The sequence below is a fragment of the Herpailurus yagouaroundi genome, unplaced genomic scaffold (assembly GCF_014898765.1).
Source record: "Herpailurus yagouaroundi ecotype Mexico unplaced genomic scaffold, PumYag 186, whole genome shotgun sequence".
Classification (NCBI taxonomy): Eukaryota; Metazoa; Chordata; class Mammalia; order Carnivora; family Felidae; genus Herpailurus; species Herpailurus yagouaroundi.
This window is the reverse complement of record NW_024412417.1, coordinates 7,015,048-7,035,215: the sequence shown is the minus strand read 5'-3', so window position 1 is coordinate 7,035,215 and position 20,168 is coordinate 7,015,048. Positions and strand designations below refer to the sequence as shown.

At 38.7% G+C, this 20,168-nt stretch overlaps 1 protein-coding gene across 3 annotated transcripts in view; it reads right to left on the bottom strand.

The window, feature by feature from the left end:
• INTS8 (integrator complex subunit 8) overlaps positions 1 to 20,168 on the bottom strand; it is a 53,568-nt gene that overhangs the window by 10,571 nt on the left and 22,829 nt on the right. For all 3 annotated transcript variants that reach the window (XM_040494015.1, XM_040494013.1, XM_040494014.1), the window contains 7 exons: positions 18,800 to 18,910; positions 13,674 to 13,875; positions 9,589 to 9,710; positions 4,435 to 4,619; positions 3,993 to 4,026; positions 2,692 to 2,748; positions 2,531 to 2,592 (listed from right to left, as the gene is read on the bottom strand). In XM_040494015.1, the coding sequence (XP_040349949.1) occupies positions 2,531 to 2,592; positions 2,692 to 2,748; positions 3,993 to 4,026; positions 4,435 to 4,619; positions 9,589 to 9,710; positions 13,674 to 13,875; positions 18,800 to 18,910 (773 nt within the window). The remainder of the gene's footprint in view (positions 1 to 2,530; positions 2,593 to 2,691; positions 2,749 to 3,992; positions 4,027 to 4,434; positions 4,620 to 9,588; positions 9,711 to 13,673; positions 13,876 to 18,799; positions 18,911 to 20,168) is intronic.

Below are 20,168 nucleotides of genomic sequence, written 5' to 3'. Positions count from 1 at the left end.
AAAAAAAAAAAAAAAAAAAACAACAAAAAGAGTTAGCCAAAATTTAAGTGACCATAAATATAATGCCAATTATTAGTAAAAGTACTGTTTATTAAAACTATAACAGCTGAGTCCAGGAAGTATGAAGTGTGATAAGCTTCACTTTTTAGAAGAAGTTGAAAACAAATCTGATTTTTGTTTCCTTTTTTCCCCCCAAATGTCACTCTTAAAGGGCCTGAATACTAACAATACTATGCAGCCTCGAGTCCACCTTATGACTCCTAGTGAGAATAACAAAGTCCCCTGGATTAGAGGCTTCACTTGGCCCTCACAGGGTCGGGGGCTACCTGTGGCAAGTGTACCACTTGAGTATATTCAAGTGCCTGTAAAGAAGCAGAGGAGGGGAGGGAACGGGGCCAGCCGCTGTGAGCCTCGTTAAACCTGAAGTCCTGTGATACAGAATTAGAGGATGGAGCTGTAAGGATAAAAGCCAGCCCAGCACACAAGAAACAAAGCTCATAGTGCCTATCTCCCGGAAGCAGTAAGGCATAGAGGTAGAGAACGTATGCTCTGGATTCAGACACATAAAAGGTTCAAGTCCTAGCTCTGTCGCTTACAAGGTGAACTTGGACAAAGTCCTCCTGTTGCCCAGAGTTAGATCTAACCATAATTCACCAATGTTCCCAGTGTAGTAGGAACAGAACTGTGGTATTATTAGCAAATACTCAATTATTCATTTACAGCTAAATGAGTTAAACTGGTTTGTGATTTTATAGAAATTTATGAAATGTTAACAAGAATTCGATCTACATATCAAACAACTGATCTTAACATAGTCATGCTCAATCCATACCATTCTCACACTATTCTTAGAGTTAATAAAAACTCGTGCTCAAGAGAAATACTTTTTCTTTTCAAACATTTAGTCACATTTTCTCTGTGTCAACTTACATTAAAGTAACTTTATCATGAAGGTAACAGTTAAGCCTATTACAAGCCAGTCCTTATAAACACCTACCTTGGAAACGTACTATTTTATTTAATCCTCACAAATCTGAGGTAGATACTCTTCTTATATCCATTTAATAAATGAGGAAACTAGCAAAGAAAGCAACTAATACAGGGTTTGATACCAGGTAAGTGAAGAAGAGGCTGGGACTCAAACTCCACCAATCTAGCTCAGAGCCTCTATGGTAAACTATTCTTTTGCCTCATTTATAAACACACACTGAAAATCAACCATTGGGATAAAGAAGCAACACCCCAGAGATGCTACCAACCATCAGTTAGGCAGAAGGATCTCTATCTGATTTTTGGACTGCTATGTAACATACTAAATATTACAGAAAAACCTGCAGTCCGAGAACCTGGCTGGCCCTGTCAGTAGAGCACGTGACTCTTCTCGTTTGTAAATTTGAGCCCCATCATGGGTGTAGAGATTACTTAAAAATAAAATCTTAAAAAGAAATCTGCAGTTACAATGTCATTTAGGATGCACATTTGCTTCTGAAGCATGGTGATCCTTTGGGAAAGAAGCCTCAATATGAGGTCACTCACTCACTTTTGACCTTCCAAGCCTCTATAGGAGATGCACAACTGCTTTCAATCTCTAGGATTAAGATGAAAGCAAATTACTCTCATTCTATTGCCTGCTTATCTACCTACTAAAATCTTTTCTTCTTCAAAGATGCCACTAAGGGCAATAAAATAAGGCCTAGTCCTGCCCTTCAGGCACAAAGTCAAAAAAAAAAAAATTGGGGGTAGGGAGGATAGGAAAAATAACTTTTAGGAGGGAAGAAATGGGACTCTTGAATGAGAAGTTGCTATGTGTAGGAAAAGAAATATGTGAATAGTTTCTTCTTCCAGAAAAAGAACGTTTTCTTCTCCCCATATTACTGTGCTTTTCAGGAGATGAAAGAAAGAGGGAATATTTCTTAAAGTATCCAAGAACTTCTTAGTAACTAAAAGGGGTTGGGACCCTCTGACAGTCACAGTGTTAGAAGAGACCTACAAAGAATAATTATAAAGAAGTCATTTTCGGGACGCCTGGGTTAAATAGCCGACTCCTGGTTTTGGCTCAAGTCATGACCTCACAGTTCACCAATCCTGCATCAGGCTCCACACTGACCTGTGCTGACAGCACAGAGCCTGCTTGGGATTCTCCCTGCTCTCTGTCTGTCCCTCCCCCACATGCACACTATCTCTCAAAATAAACTTTTTTTATTGATGCCCTTTTCAAATAGATATTTATAAAAGAGGTGAGATGAAGGAACCCTAACAGAAGATCGTTTTTGCCTCGATGCTCTAACTCTACCCACTGACAAGTCATCAGGACCACTTAGGGATCTTTTGTTCAACTTAAGGCTGGTGTACCTTAGCTCTTAGAGTTATGCCTTATTCATTTTTAAGAAATAATTACTGCAACAGAGAAATGAAGTTGGCTGTAGAATCCTTATAGATTGCAGCCTTTTAGTGAAATTATTCAAGATTATCTGTATCAGGATGATCTCTAAATACATAAAAAATAAATTCAAGCTATAATACTTCTTACTTCGGGATGGAGGATGGCCAAATAGAAATGTGTTCAGCTGTAATATCGTTCACAATGTCCTCCTAAAAAAAAAAAAAAAAAAAAGTGATTTTTAAGTTGATTTTTTTTTTTAAAGGAAATTTCTTTCGAAGATTTTTTTAATGAAATTATGAAATACTGACCCGAACATTGTGAAGTTTCACAAAGAGTGATAAAATAATAGTCAAAACCAAAGGTTCCTATGAGAAAGAAAATACAGAATCATTAAATATTATATATATTTAACATTACTCCTGTCAACCTCAGGGATACCAAGGGTTTTGTTTTTTTTTTTTTTAATGTTTATTTTTGAGAGAGACAGTGTGAGCGGCAGTGGGGCAGAGAGAGGGGGAGACACAGAATCTGGAAGTCGGCTCCGGAACCTGAGCCAAAGTTAAATGCTTAACCAACCGAGCCCCTCCAGGTGCTCCCCCACAAAGTCAAAAGACTTTCTGTCAAAAGACTCTAGGGAGCCTGGGTGGCTCAGTCAGTTAAAAGTCCAACTTCAGCTCAGGTCTTGATCTCACGGTTCAGAAGTTCGAGCCCTGTATCAGGCTCTGTGCTGTCAGCACAGAGCCTGCTTCAGATTCTGTCTCCCTCTCTGCCTCTCCCCCACTTAGCCAGCATGCACACGCACTCACTCTCTCAAAAAGACATTTAAAAAAAGATTCTTTCACTTTTGAAGTCTACCATCTGCTTTAGTTTAAAGCGCACACTACAGGTCAACTTTATTTTTAATCTCATGAAAGAAGTCACAGCACACAATTACACAAAAATTAGCATATTTAGGTGACTGGCTTATGGTGCTCAACTCCTCAAATGACTTTTGAAATTGAGTAAATACATCTCTTTCCAATTAGTACTTCCAGCTAGCTCTAAAAAAATCAAATTTTTATTCCTTAAAATAATACTTAAAGGATGGAATCTAGGTTATGTCAGTAAATAAGTGTAACATTAATCCTATCATCAAAAATTAAGGCTAGGCTTCACACATCCTGCCCTATTATGAAAACTTCCTTAAAATTAAAAAAATACCTCCTTTGGGGCACCTAGGTGCCTCAGTCAAGCGTCTGACTCTTGGTTTCAGCTCAGGTCATGATCTCACTGTTTCAGGAGTTTGAGCCCCGTGTCAGGCTCTGCTCTCACAGTGCAGAGCATGCTTGGGATTCTGTCTCCCTCTCTCTCTGCCCCTCCCCCACTCGTGCAGTCTCGGTCTCTCTCAAAACAAACTTAAAAAAAAAAAAACCTAATTATTCACTAACACATGTTAAGATAAATGCAAAATAAACCTCTCCATTCAGACTATCCCATCTTCAGAAATGATCACTGAAGATAATGAGCACATCATACAGAGAGAGCACTTAAACAACCAGCATTTAAGCACTCAATATTTTCAGTCATATTTTACAAAAATGAGAATTAGATAACTTTTAATGAAACTTACCCGTAATTTTTTGATAAAAGAAAGTAGTTCACTCCTACAAAAAACAAATTTTGTACGTATTTACTATCAGAAATTAAAAAGAAAGTAAATTATAGGTGAAGGTTTACACCTAACTCTCCAATTCTGCATGCATGAAAGAGTATAACATTCTATTGTCATAATAACCTAATACAATTTCTTCTGTTTTAATCACATATGACTTCTTCAGTACTATGCAATCATAGACATCAACGACTTTGAACTCCAGTAGATATTAAATGGTTAACAATCTCTTAAAATAACACATAAATAAGAGGTATTTCCAAAGGTGGCCATGTTAGTCCATCAGAGATCAGCACCAGAGAACTCTTACACTGTCCATCTTTAGGATATACAAGGATAATGGTAGATGTTCTTGAAACAGTACAAACTGAGTACAAAAAATAAACGGATAGAAACGTACCGATACATTATACCTAATGTAGATTCCCTCTGCTTTATTAAACTAACTCTGCCATCATTTCCTCGTTTGTGTTGACTGGATACACTACAGATCTGAACAACAACTTCCCAAAGGTCTTTAGCAGTCCGTCTACTTTCTTTAGGGCCTGGAAGTTCTTTGCATGTAGCTGCTAAAAGCTGTCCAAGCTGTAACACGAAAAACAGAAAATACACAAAAGATAATCTGTAATACACGTGTAAGTTCTATTTTAAGGTGCACTTAAAGAAAGGATAGTGACCCAAACATACCAACACGTATGTTATGCTATACCTTCCATTCAACCACGGAGGAATTTAGAGTTCACTGTCTAACAGACTGGAATCTGACTGGGGAAGAGGATGCTTTGGTTCTGCCATATTATAAAGCTCACTGTTTCCTTCAATAAAAGTCTAATCAGGGCAAAAACAAGTATAGTCTAATAAGAACAAAACTGAGACCATGCAAAGAGGTATGTGATTTACTAAAGTGTGTGTGGGAGGGGCACCTAGCTAGTAAATAGTATGATCCCACTTAAGAAGGGGGCAGGGTATGTGGTGTATGTAATGGGAAGTATATATACACACACAATGTTAACTGTGGTAAAAGCCCAGAAGTGCAATTAAAATAGTGCTTTAACTTTACACACACTGTAATCATTTAAAAAAAAGTTGTGGTGGGGGAGGTGGTGCAGCCGGGTGGCTCAGTCAGTTAAGCATCTGACTTGGGCTCGGGTGATGATCTCACAGTCTGTTGAGTTCAAGCCCCACGTCAGGCTCTGTGCTGACAGCTCAGAGTCTGGAGCTTACTTCCGATTCTGTGTCTTATTCTCTCTCTGCCCCTTTCCCGCTTGTGCTCTCTCTCAAAAATAATTAAATGTAAAAAAAAATTTTTTTAATAAAAATAAATTAAAAAAATTCTTTTTTAATGAAAAAATAAGGGGAGAAATTTGGAAACTGAAGTTGGCAGGATAAGGGAATAAGATGTAGAACCACCTTTCTCTAAAAAAAAATGGGAGCAATTGGAGATGGAGTTACTGATGTGAGGAAGAAGGAAGGAAGGACAGCTTACTGAAAGTGAATGATCTGAATAAAGGCGACTTTAAAAGGACCAAAAAGGGGCGCCTGGGTGGCGCAGTCGGTTAAGCGTCCGACTTCAGCCAGGTCATGATCTCGCGGTCCGTGAGTTCGAGCCCTGCGTCAGGCTCTGGGCTGATGGCTCAGAGCCTGGAGCCTGTTTCCGATTCTGTGTCTCCCTCTCTCTCTGCCCCTCCCCCGTTCATGCTCTGTCTCTCTCTGTCCCAAAAATAAATAAAAAACGATGAAAAAAAAATAAAAAAAAAAAAAAAGGACCAAAAATGCTGGAAGAACACACAAATAAAAGAGTGGAAGGGCTAAAAGCAAAAGGCAGAGAAAACACAGGCCCAAAATGCAGAGGAAAAAAACAGGCTTATGTCAAATTCAGTGTTTCTCTCTGTAAATTCAAACAAAAGAGGACCCCTCTATCTTTTGTTCATATTAACTCTTATACATCATTGCTCTTTTCAACAGTGAACGGCAAAGATCATTTCAAGTCCATCAGGAAAGCCCAGATCCCTAACTGGACCTAGAAAACATTCATAAGGAGGTCCCCATCACCTCAGGTAACTTCTTTAAGGAGGCAGCAGTATTATGACAAAGATGAAAACTGATACTTTTCCCTATTTTTTATAATAAAAAATTACAAACATGGAAAACTTGAAGAATTCAGTAATATCTGTATATTGGACTTACTGTGAATATTCTACTGTATTTACTTTATATACCTACATATGCTCTTTGTTAACTAACAAGCCGCAGACACCACACTTCATCCCTAAAGACTTTACTATGTATCTTCTAAGAGCTAGAAGATTCTCCTGCATAACCATAACTCCATGATCACACCTAAGAAAATTTATAACACTTGGGCTTCCTAAAGGTAGTAAAAACAATGTGAAAACCCTAGCTGTGCTATGGGAATGTGTTTTCTGTGCTGACAGCTCAGAGCTGCAGCCTGCTTCAGATTCTGTCTCCGGCTCTCTCTGCCCCTCCCCCATTGGTGCTCTCTCTGTCTCTAAAATAAATAAACATTAAAAAAAAAAACCACAAGAAAATTAAAAAAAAAACATTTCATCTTGCATGCCTATTGAATACAAGTCTGCTCCATCAACTAAGACCACCATATATGCAGCTATTTACTGTAGTGCAATACAGGGCTAGAGTAGCTCCTTGTCTCCATTCATTTTCTGTTGTTAAGAATCACATGCTTGGTTGAGGTCACTGCACTAATTTACTTAAAAGTAAGAATTTTCAGAAGTTTTAGGCCCCAGGGGCATCTGGCCAGCTCAGAAAAAAACCTATGACTTGATCTCAGGGTCCTTGAGTTTGAGCCCCACACTGGGTATAGAGATTACTTTAAAAAAAAGAAAAGAAAAGGAAAGAAAAAAGTCTTAGGCCCCTCGAAGTCAACTGAATTCCACAAACACTCTTAAGCATCTACTATGTGTGGACATCAAATAAAGCACTGAGAATATAAAAAGTAACTGTCCTCAAGAAGCTCACTATTCTATAAGAAGACAAGTGAAAAATAACTTATTACATAGTGTAAGTGCAACAAAAATATATGCCTCCCCAAAAGTAGCAGGACTACTTAGTAACACAGTTCAAAGGTAACAAAGGAGAAAGTGATTTACTCCTTTGCAGAGAAAGAAATAAGGCTAAGCTTCCAAGAAACCACACCAACAGGCAAAAGTGGGAAGGGCATCCCGGCTAAGTGATTCACAGCACATGCTCAAGTGCAGAAGTAGAGAAAGCATCCTGCATAGAGAGCTGTGAGTAATGTGGAACCACGAGCACAGAACAGCAGGACAAGGAGGAAGAGAGAGCAAACAGAGGAAGAAGCACCTGCACCTTAAAAGGCCTTGGAGGCTACATTACAAACTTTGGTCTTTATCTGATGCTATTACTACTATTACCACCGAGCTCCGTAAATCCTGTGCATTTTCCGATATGCTAGCTACACTGCCTCCTATCCTGATCCAAAGGGGAGACTATACAGTTCTGTGTTATTTCAAAAGGTCATATTTTAGCTACATGTTTAAGATTTTTCCCTTTCCTTTTGTGATTACAGAATATTCAAATAAGTAAGAAAATAAAATGGAAAATAAACTGATTAAAACCACCTACTATTGGGGCGCCTGGGTGGCGCAGTCGGTTGAGCGTCCGACTTCAGCCAGGTCACGATCTCGCGGTCCGTGAGTTCGAGCCCCGCGTCGGGCTCTGGGCTGATGGCTCAGAGCCTGGAGCCTGTTTCCAATTCTGTGTCTCCCTCTCTCTCTGCCCCTCCCCCGTTCATGCTCTGTCTCTCTCTGTCCCAAAAATAAATAAACGTTGAAAAAAAAAAATTAAAAAAAAAAATAAAACCACCTACTATTCCACTATCCAGAGATGGTAACTGTTAACATCCTTCTAAACTTTTCCCTATGCATATGTATATGTATTCCACGCCAAATTCCAAGTTTGGAAATTGCTCCAAATTATAGCATTTCCAAAACACGATCCCTTACTCTAGACCTCTTTCTCTGATTCCTTTTTCCCTGACATAAACAAGGGAGCACAGGGCCAAACTAGGAAAGGGGACACATAAACCCTAACCAGATAAGATGATGAAACACTTCAATGACTCTTCAGCAAGGTCACCACATATCTTTCCTCCTTTTGGGCGAGATCAGGGGGCTACAGGAAGCAGTGACATAACCCAGCCCAAGTTCAGGCAACTTCCAGCACAGTATCTCGTACCCTTCCACACTGCAGGCCCTGAAACACGCACCCAGCCCTGCTGGTGCACAGTTCCACAGAATTCATTGCTGAGAAAAGCAAAGAAAAGCTACTGTACGGTCCTAATGCTGAACAACAAGCTACAATCCTAAGTGGAAATTACTGTCTTGGAACGAAATGGTTCTTTCATCTGAGGGTTCAGCAAAGACCAAGACTACTGGGCATAATCAGACAAGTATCCCAGATAGGAGGAACTCACATTTTAGAAAATTCAGTGAAAAAACAGATCTAATCCAATGTCTAAAATTCCAAAGAGAAGGATGATTCAAGTTATGAGATAAATTTTGTGAACAATTATAGAGAAGACAAAAAGGAGTAAAAACACAAAAGAAATCAGCAAACCTTCAAAGGGCTGAAATGAAATGATCTCAGTTTTTTAAAGGACATATAGGAAATTAGGAGGAAAAAACAAATAACCAAGACAAATGTAAAACAGGGAGTCTTGCAAGAGTTCTCAGATAACCACTGACTGAAGAGACTATGTACTAAAGGTAAGAGAAGATAAACATAAAGCATACAAGCAATAAGGAAATCTGAAAAACCAAACGTACACACAAAGAAATGTTAAACCACTACATGGTTTTTTTTGTTTTTTGTTTTGTTTTGTTTTGTTTTAACTGAAGACCAGAAAGGGAGAAAAGTCCACTGCTTGTTCAGGTACACATAATATTAACACATGACAAACACAGTCTTAGGGGAAAATTCAAGTTTCTGTTTTTATTTTCTCCATCCAGAAACATTTTCAGTTGCACAAGAGAGATATAATTAAGAAAGGTGACTAAACAACTCACCACCAATTCACTGAATGGATTCTTTCATTTGGGTGTAATTACTAACATTTACATGACCAAGGACCATGCACAAATCGAGAGGAGGAAATAAGCTCTAAGGAAGGGTCAGGTGCTCAGATGGAAAAAAGCTGGAAGTGCACCCCTCACATGCAGGTACACCCATGTATGCCAGAGGTTAACACTAGAGTTTGATTTTACTGATCAAAACAAGAAAAGAGAACTAACCTCTCACTAGCTTACGGTTATACCAAAATGTCCGTTAACTAATTTTTGTTTGCATTCTCATGAACTACTGGATATTGAAAAAAATATCAGAGGGCAAACCCAAGCACCCAAATTATCTCAAACTATACTTTTAACCACACACCAACAAACATTTGTCCCATCTTCCATTGTATCATAGAAATTGGACAAGTTCCCTTAGTATAGATCTAAAGAAACAGGTACAATGATCTCATCCTAATAATCCTTTTAGATTAAACACAAATTACCTTTACATATGGATTACTCTGAAGCAGAAATGCGGGAACTTGCAGTGTAAGGTATTCATTTTCCCTCCAGTTTAACATAAAAGCAACACATTCCTCAGCTATAACTTGACGAAGAGGAATATCTAAAAAGACAAAGAAAATAGTTGGAATTACCATCATAACATTAAAACAGAACAAAGCAAACATGTACTCAGATTTCAGTTGAACAAATTAAAAACAACAGTTACAGATGAAACAACAGAAAAATTCTAATGTTTTATATTTTTCTTTAGAAAGTTAAGGTTTCTCAGGGTGCCTGCGTGGTTCAGTCAGTTAAGCATCTGACTTTGCCTCAGGTCAGAGTTTGAGGCCTGTGTGGGATTTTGTGCTGACAGCTCAGAGCCGGGAGCCTGCTTCAGATTCTGTGTCTCCCCTCTCTGTGGCCCTCCCCCACTCTCTCTCTCTCAAAAATAAATAAACGTTAAAAATTTTTTTAAAAAAGTTAAGTTTTCCCAACAACAGACTGCATGGTCCCTACTATTTACTAATTAACAAACTCACCTACTAAGAATACTTTACACTCTCTTGTGGAAGTCCGCGTTACCTGTCCTCTATAAAATTTGTAACCCAAATGAGCAGAGAACAAACACACAAAACAAGTACGATGGTACAGTATAAACTTTTAGCACATTTAGAGCACAGAAATAGCTATACCATATAATAAAACTAACAAATCTGAGTGAATGTATCATTTTAAATATTTCTTCTGATTAAAATGTAATAAGCATTCTACGAAATCATTTACTTTCAAAAAATATTTACTGTACCAAAAACATTTTTAGTTTTCAATTTTTTTAACATTTATTTTTGTGAAAGAAAGAACGCACGTGTGCACGCATAGGGGAGTAGCAGAGAGAGGGAGACAAAGGATCCGAAGCGGACCCAGCACTGTGAGCAAAGAGCCACATGTGGGGCTTAAAGTCACAAACCTTGAGATCATGACCTGGGCCGAAATCAAGAATCAGCTGCTTAACCGACTAAGCCACCCAGGCACCCCAGAAACAATTTTAAGCAAAAAGTAATGAGAAGGAAAAAAAAAAAAAAAAAATCACTCAGAACTTTTGGACCAAAAGAAAAATAAAAAAAGTTTCGCACATCGTTTCCTTTGAAATAAATATACCTTAGTATTAAATATGTTGCAAATTTTTGTAGCTCAAAGTATATAATATTCAGGTTTAAACATACTTCAGCAAAAAGAAAAATCCCAAAGAATGCTAAATAACAACGTTCACTTGAAATAGGGAGAGCTATTAAACTTCTCAGGTAAATATATTTTGTTTAGTCTTTCTAAAAAAAGAAAAAAAAAAACTGCCTATGGCTATTTGTTTATATCTCACCTTACCCGAAAGAGGATTTGCAACAACAAAGACAGGCATAGGAACACAGCAAAACAAAATATACTATTTGCATCACCTTCAAGAACAAAGACAGAAGTGAAACTGGTATCTCCAACACATGCATGTCATTGAGTTCTTTACATTTTGCCAAAGGCAGACCACACAGCATTTGACTCCAAGGCTTCATTTATTCACCCACATTCCCCATTAATAATACAGCAATGGTTTGGATTTTTTGTTAATTTTAATTTTTTTTAATCTTTTTTTTTTTTTTTTTTCCATAAAGTGTATTTTGAGAGAGCATCAGCAGGGGAGGGGCAGAGAGGGGAGACAGAATCCCAAGTAGGTTCCATGCTACTAGCGCAGAGTCCCATGCAGGGCTTGATCTCAATGACCGTGAGATCAGACTTGACCCGAAACCAAGTGTTGGAAGCTTAACCAACTGAGTCACCTAGACGCCCTTAATTTTTTTTTTTTTTTTTTTTTTTTTGAGAAAGAGAGAGAACGACTGCACCCGTGTGCAGGGGAAGGGCAGAAGGAGAGAGAGAATGTTAGCAGGCTCCACACCCAGCATGGAGCCTGATAGGGGGTTCAATCCCATGAACCATGAGATCATGACTTGAGCTGAAATCAGACACTTAACGAACTGAGCCCCCAGGTGCGCTTTTTTAATTTTTTGAGGGAGCATGAGTGGGGGAGGGTACAGCAACAATTCTTAAAGATAAATCAGAATATAGGGAGAATTCTGATACAGCCTGAGAAGCAATGATTTGGAGCTTAAACTTCCCTTTAAGCATCTGCAATATACAATTCATCATTATCTCTACCAGGCCTAGAATTCAAATTTGCTGAAATCCAAGGAACATAACTAAGACACGCGTCTCAACACAAAGTTACCTTTTAGTACAAAGTATTAAAAGTTAGGGAATTTCTCCCAAAAGACATCAGTGGTTTTAGAATAATTAATCTAAATAATTAATTTAGAAGAAGTAGCCCTTATTTATAAATGAAGGTTGGATTTGTTGTCAATGAATACCACTTCCTCTTCCTTTGGATGCCTGGGTAGCTCAGTGTTAAGTGTCCAATTTCAGCTCAGGTCATGATCTCATTGTTCATGAGCTCGAGCCCCACATAAAGGACTGCTTGTCGCTGTAAACATGGAGCCTGCTTTGGATCCTCTGTCCCCCTCTCTCTCTGTGCCCACCCCCTCCCTCATGCTCTCTCAAAAATAAACACACACACACACACACACACACACACACACACACACACAAAAAGATCACTTCCTGTTCCTGATAGTAGAGCCAGACCAAGCCACATTAACACCCTCTGTCTTTTACAGAGCGTATGCATTTAATTTGATCAAAATCAGCCCAGTATCACCAGGGAACAATTTTTTTCCCTAAAAAGAGAGGGAGGAGATGATGGCAGATAACACCTTTTTGCACCCCTCCCTTATCCTGACCCATGGTTGTAATTTCTGCTAGAAATCAGAATGTATTAACAATTAACTTACTCCAAAAGACCCAAGAGGGCCAGTGGCCATTTGTGCTTTGACACATTACTAGCACCTTCCGTTACACTTCAATTTTACTGCTTACAGCTTTAAATGTGTATAGTATGATTTAATTACTCTAAAACAGGGGCGCCTGGGTGGTGCAGTCGGTTAAGCGTCCGACTTCAGCCAGGTCACGATCTCGCGTTCCGTGAGTTCGAGCCCCGCGTCGGGCTCTGGGCTGATGGCTCAGAGCCTGGAGCCTGCTTCCGATTCTGTGTCTCCCTCTCTCTCTGCCCCTCCCCCCCGTTCATGCTCTGTCTCTCTCTGTCCCAAAAATAAATAAACGTTGAAAAAAAAAATAATAATTACTCTAAAACATGTAAAATTAAGAAACTACTTTAAGATTTACATACAACAGAGATAATTTTTATGATAAGCCCTTTTCATAATGGCATATTTATACTTAGAACCGGACACACAAGGTTTGTTCCTGAAGTGACAATTGAGTTCCTGACCCAGTGGCAACCATTCTGATTATTTCTATGATAGTAATGAGGAATTAAACTTTCAATCTGTACTTTCAATGACATTTTGATTCTTTAACAAAGTATCTTAAAACTGCAATATAATTTTGTAATGTGTTGAACAGTGTCCCCTCAAAATTCATTTCCACCTAAGACCTCAGAGTTTCCTCACTTGACAACAGGACCTTCACATATCTACTTAGTTAAGATGAAATCATACTGAATTAGCACACACCCTAAATCCAATAACTGGTGCCTTTGTAAGACACACACACACTCACACTCTCACTCCCTGAGAAGGCCACGTAACAAAGGAGGCAGAGATGGGAGTGAATAAAAGATTGCTGGGAGCCACCTGAAGCTAGAAGGCTTCTTCTCCAGAGCCTTCAGAGGGAGCATGGCCATGCTGACACCTTGATTTCCGATCTCTGGCCTTCAAAAGTATAAGAGAATAAATTTCTGCTGTTTTCATCATTTAGCTTGTGGTACTTTGTTATGGAAATTCTTGGAAATGAATAGTTTCCTACATTATCCTCAATGTTCTTAAGTGAACTCCACGTCAGATTTCTGTTTTAGGAGAGAGGTAACTTTTTTATAGATGGAAAAAGTCAAGCAAATGTTTTTAGATTCTTCCCCACAATTACCTGAGTACTGTATTTCTGAACTTTGGCTTTGTGAAAGTCTTACCAGGAAGCCTCATTTCCAGATATCCTCGCACCCTACTAATAAGATCAGAAGGAGGTCTCTCTCCTGATTGCCCTGTCCCAGCTTCATGCGTATGAATATCCAAAAGCAGCATCTCATTCAGCATGACCTGACGGAGTTTTGGCGAGAACTCTGTTACCAACTCCAAACAAGCAGCAAACAACTGTTTGGCGTGGGAAAAGTCCTACAGAAAGAAAGAAATCACTGGATTGCTTTTCCTCTGGAATCGAAAAATGTGCATCTTTATGAGAACGGAGCAAAGAGGAGGAGGATTAATTTAAATGGTTAACACCGGATGTCTTGGAAAGAGGCCAGATTATCTTTTTCTTTATCATCTGTGTCACTGATTTATTCCAATACTTAATTCTTTTGTAGTCTAAAAAAAATCCGTGGAATTTAAGAAACAAAACAGATGACACAGGGGAAGCGAAGGAAAAATAAGATAAAAACAGAGAGGGAGGCAAACCATACGAGACTCTTAAATACAGAGAACAAATTGAAGGTTGCTGGAAGGGAAGTAGGCAGGGGATGGGTTAAATGGGTGATGGGGATTAAGGAAGGCACTTGCTGGGATGAACATCTGGGGTTATATGGAAGTGATGAATCACTGGGTTCTACTCCTGAAACCAATACTATACGTGAGCCTAGGGGATACGACATTGCTCAATGCCCTCTTAAAAAGTTTTATATAATATTCACTTCCTGATATAAGTGGTATGTTAACTAATTTGAATTTAAATAATTTTTTAAAAAATCCAATAAACAGCATAAAAATATGCTGTATTATCAAACAAGTTTTATATAAATGGTAAAACCAAAAAAACTTTTACATAATTATATACACATCACATACATTTTATATATGCTACACATATTACATATACATAATGTATATTATATACCTATATGCCTATCTTATACATACGAGCCATACATGTTATATACATATATAGAATTCACATAAATTATACATCTTCTATACATACATATACACAAAATCCATACAGATTCCATGACAAGTACCCTTCTATACCTAATCTATTAAGAATTGGATCTTATACTCTTCAACAAAGTTTTACATTCTAGAAAATTTTTTTAATGTTTATTTTTGAAAGAGAGAGCATGAATGGGGAGGGGCAGAGACACAGGGAGACACAGAATCTAAAGTAGGCTCCAGGCTCTGAGCTGTCAGCACAAAGCCCAATGCTCGAACCCACAAATCAGGAGATGATGACCTGAGCCAAAGTCAGACGTTTCACTGACTGAGCCACCTGGGTGCCCCAACAAGGTTTTACATTCTAAAATCTCTGTACACGACCTTAGTCCACATAATTGACTAATAAATCAAACTCACTACAATCCAATCCCTTTCTTACATGTCCGCTTCTAATTTTTCCGAAGAGCAGTCTTTGTTCGTTCTCTCTCCCTCCCCACAGTTGTCTCCTTTACTCCTACCCCCATCACGATGAAGAAATATCTCCCACTAAACAAAGACCTTCTAACTGTTCAACTGACTAAACACTCTTTAGTTATCTTACAGAACCCAGGGGCTGCATCCCCATGCTGCCCACTCCCTTGTGCCTGACATTCTCTCTATTCCCTTGGCTATCACGACTCCACCTGTGTCTGGTCCTCATACGCATCCTGCCACTGTTTCTGGGACACAATGTCGTATCCCCTAGGCTCTGTATATTCTCCCTGGGTGATCTCTGATGTCTCCCAAATCTCTATATCTAGCCCAGACCATTTCCCAAGCTTCAGGCTGTTTCCAACTGCAGGCCCAAACTAAACATTTTAAAATGGATAATCAGTCCTTCAAAAATGTTTTTCTACATATTCGCAAGCTGGCAGAAACCTAAGCAGAAATCTGAACATCTCTCTCCATTCTTTTCTCCCTCTTGCCTTCCACAGCACATGAGGAAACAATCAATTCTAGATTTTACCTTCTTAACGTCTGTCTGTTCGCTTCTACCCTTTCTAATACTTGTGCCACTTACTAGCTGTGTGACCTCAATTTATTACCTTTGAGTCTCTGATTTTTCACCTATAAAACTGAGCTAACACGTTCTACACAGCTGTGTGTGTGACCAATAAGTCAAAGAATAAATATATAAGAAAACTGCAGAACAGTCTCCATGCTCAATAAATGTTAGTTATTTTAGGGGTGGAAGGAGAAAAGGGGCTAATGGCATGCCCCATTATAAACTTTTCAACAGCTCACTACTGTCTAGAGCTGTACGTTCCAATATGGTAGCCATGAGCTACATGTGTCTACTGAGCATGTGAATTGTGACCAGTCCAAACTGGGAGGTGCTCTGAGCATAAAACACTGGATTTTGAGTGAAAACCTAGCACACACATTTAAAAAAAAAAAAAACTCAATTTTTATATTGCTTATTTGTTGAAACAATAGTTTAGATATAGTGGGTTCAAATGTATTAAAATCACTTTTGTACTTCTAAAAATGTGGCTACAAGAAAATCATAAATTACATATGTGGCTTGCATGGTACTTCCACTGGACAGTACTGGTCTAGAAATAGTGCTCAAACTTTAGCATGCATCAGAAATTACCTGGAGGGCTTATTAAAACAAACTGCTGTGCCCCATCTGCAGTTTCTGATTCAGTAGGTCTAAGTGCGGTCCAACATTTTGCGTTTCTAACAAGTTCCCAAATATAGCCAATGCTGCTGGTGTGGGGGGTCAGACTTTGAGAACCTCTGGTTTACAGCACTATCTACAAAAGGTTCTTTGCTCAACGCCCTCTTAAAAAGTTTTATATAATATTCACTTCCTGATATAAATTTTTAAGCTTAGAAGTAATTTTGGAGGGATGCCTGGGTGGTTCAGTCATTTAAGCATCCATCTCTTGATTTTGGCTCATGATCTCATGGTTCATGGGATCAAGCCCCGTAACAGGCTCCTCGCCAGCAGCTCAGAACTTGCTTGGAATTCTCTCTCTCTGCCCCAACCCCGTACACATGCACTCTCCTGCTGTCTCACAAAATAAACTTCAGAAAATAATAACAATAAATAAAAAGCATTGTTTTAGGAAGAGTTTAAGGACATGCTAAAGTGTAGTGCAAATACTTTTTGAATAATGAACTACATTTTTTTTTTTTAATTTTTTTTTTCAACGTTTATTTATTTTTGGGACAGAGAGAGACAGAGCATGAACGGGCGAGGGGCAGAGAGAGAGGGAGACACAGAATCGGAAAGAGGCTCCAGGCTCTGAGCCATCAGCCCAGAGCCCGACGCGGGGCTCGAACTCACGGACCGCGAGATCATGACCTGGCTGAAGTCGGACGCTTAACCGACTGCGCCACCCAGGCGCCCCTGAACTACATTATTTTTATTTTAAAATATACATGCCTTTAGGGATAGATCTAACAAAATACATGCAAGATTTGTATGCTGAAAATTACCGAACTTAACAAGATAAGGACATAAATAAATAGAGGCCTAAATAAATGAAGACCTATACCAAGTTCATGGACTGAAAGACATAATATTGTTATCAATTGTCTCCAAACTGATTTATAGATTCATTGCAATCTGAATCAAAATCCCAGCAGGCTTTTTTTTTTTTCTCCAGTAAATACTGAAAAGCTGATTCTAAAATTTATATTAAAAAAGCCAAGGGGAGGGGCACTTGGCTGGCTCAGTTGGTAGAACATGACAATCTTCATCTCAAGGTTATAAATTTAAGCCCCACATTTGGTGTAGAGTTTACTTAAATAAAATCTTAAAAATAAATAAGAAAGCAAAAGACCTAGACTAGCCAAAATCATTTGCAAAGGAAGCCTTGACAGCACTTGGTTTCAAAACTTACTCTAAAGCTAAAATATGGCCCCCCCCTTTTTTTTTAAATATTTAGAGAGAGAATGAAAAAGAGAGAGAATGAGAGAGAATGAGAAAGAGAGAGAATGTGAGAGAGCGCAAGAGCGAGCAGGGAAGGGCAGAGAGAGAGAATCCCAAGCAGGCTCCACACTCCGTTCGGGGCCAACATAGGGCTCCATCTCAGGACAAGGTCATGACCTGAGCCAAAATCAAGAGTTAGACGCTTAACCGACTGAGACACCCAAGCACCCCTCCCTCCACCTTTTTAAAGTAAGCTAGAAAAGGGCAATTGTGAAAAAAGAACGGAATGTGAAAAGGAAAAACAACAGGACACATGAACCATAAAGAGTTTTTCAGGCAGATCAATTTTAGGAAAGACAAGAAAAAAGGCTGGATACCGCTTCCCTTAAAACTGTAATGTCTAATGGGCACTGAGGAGAGCACTTGTTGGGATGAGCACTGGGTGTTGTATGTATCCCAATTTGACAATAAGTTATATCTAACAAAACCAAACAAACTGTGATGTCTACACACTTGACTTCTAGCTAGAAGAGTGCTCATCTAGAAAAACCAACCACCTTAGCAATGCTCACGGGGTCTGTACAGGCTACATCTTATTTCCCCTTCTAGCCTCACATACCAAATGATACTCTTAACATCAGCTTACTGCTTCCGGTCCCCTTGTATACCATCCTATTTCTTATCTTTGAGCTTTTCCACATGGTGCCATCCCCCCTTTACCTCGCTAACTTATTCATGCTTCGGGCTTTAGTGCAGGATTTCTGCTGGAACTAAATTTGGAAATGCTATTAACCTGCCTATAGAATTTACTATACTATTACTCGTGCAATTTTACCATCTTATATCATTTAACATTTCACTTAGGTCTCAACTTCCCAAACAGGTTACAAACTCCTTGTGTAAAATAAACTACAAAAGTAATCTTAAGGGATTTTGTTTTGTTCTTACAGCCTGGAACACAATTTTACTAAGTTAATCCTAAAAGATAACACTAAATAATTTTTCATGGTCTCAAGGAATGGAGCAGTATCTGTATATCCAAGACCACTTTGGTACAGTTGTGAGGGTAGAGGAAAAAGAACCAAAACACCTTTTACAATATCCTTTAAGAGCGGGGAGAAAAGACCCTTTAGGCCTAGGGCTGTATTTTTAAGATCAAGGAAAATATAGGAGATTCTGATTCCTGGGTTTCACGATAAAATTGATAAAGCATATTTTAACCAGTAATTGACATATGCTTTTACTCACCTTAACAGTACTGCAGTGTAAACCTTTGGCCAACAGAATGTAAACCAAATCTCTTGTTAAATTGTCTTTAATTCCCAGGATGACCCCACTATAAACAGAAGGTACTTCCCACTAGAAGAAATAAAAATATATAAATACACATGCACACAATACACACACAGAAAGCCAAATCTAGAGAAGAATCTTTCAATAATCTTCAACCACATTTAAAATAATCATGCAAATTGGGGCGCCTGGGTGGCTCAGTCGGTTGAGCGTCCGACTTCGGCTCAGGTCACAATCTCACGGTCCGTGAGTTCAAGCCCCGTGTCAGGCTCTGGGCTGATGGCTCAGAGCCTGGAGCCTGCTTACGATTCTGTGTCTCCCTCTCTCTCTGCCCCTCCCCCATTCATGCTCTGTCTCTCTCTGTCCCAAAAATAAATAAACGTTAAAAATAAAATAAAATAAAATAAAATAAAATAAAATAAAATAATCACGCAAAGATCACTTTCATAGAAAAAGGAAAATGACAGCTATAATGAAATGTTAATCAAAACAGACATATTCACTATAAGCCAGTAATAAATTAAATGGGTTGGAACTTTCTAAAGGATAGTCCACAGGAAAAAAGAAGGAAAAAAAGCACAAGGACTATATATTAACTTATGTGATCCTCACCACAACACTATGAAGTAGGTACTATTAACCTCATTTTACAGATAAGAAAAGTGAAGCACACAGATGTCAAGTTAACTTGCACAAGATTGATTATACAGCTAATAAGTATAGAGGCTGGGATTCAAACTCAGGCATTCAGATCAGAACTCCCTCTATGCTATTCTACTTCATCTATAAAATGAGCACTAACAATGTCAACACTAATGATGCCCAACACTAACGTTCAGAGAAATTTTTCATTTCATTGCAGTTTTGTGTTCAAATCCCATAAAATATACATGAATGCCCGGCTGCTTTTCTCCTACACTTTCAGCAGAGCGGTACGCAGTGAGTTAGAAGTACCGCCATACTTCTCTCCTGCATACACGGACTCTTTCCCTGTAGCTTTAGCTCCGTTCCACTGAAATGGTGTTCGAAAAGCTATCTTCATCCGCACTTTGCATGCAGGAAAGGTTTTAAACACATAACTTCAGAATCAGGTAAATACATTAGCTGGGAATTTTTAAATGAACAGGTAAAGCCAGAAATGCCCTATAAAAAAGTTTTAATGAATCGGTTCCAACCTTTAGGCTTTAGACTTCAAGAGGGCATTAATAAAAACAAAAATACTCTATAAACACATAGGAAGTAGCAGCTACAGACTGTGTAAATATACCTTATACATACACTTACAGCTGTATTTAAAATATATGGAGATGCCACGACAATATAA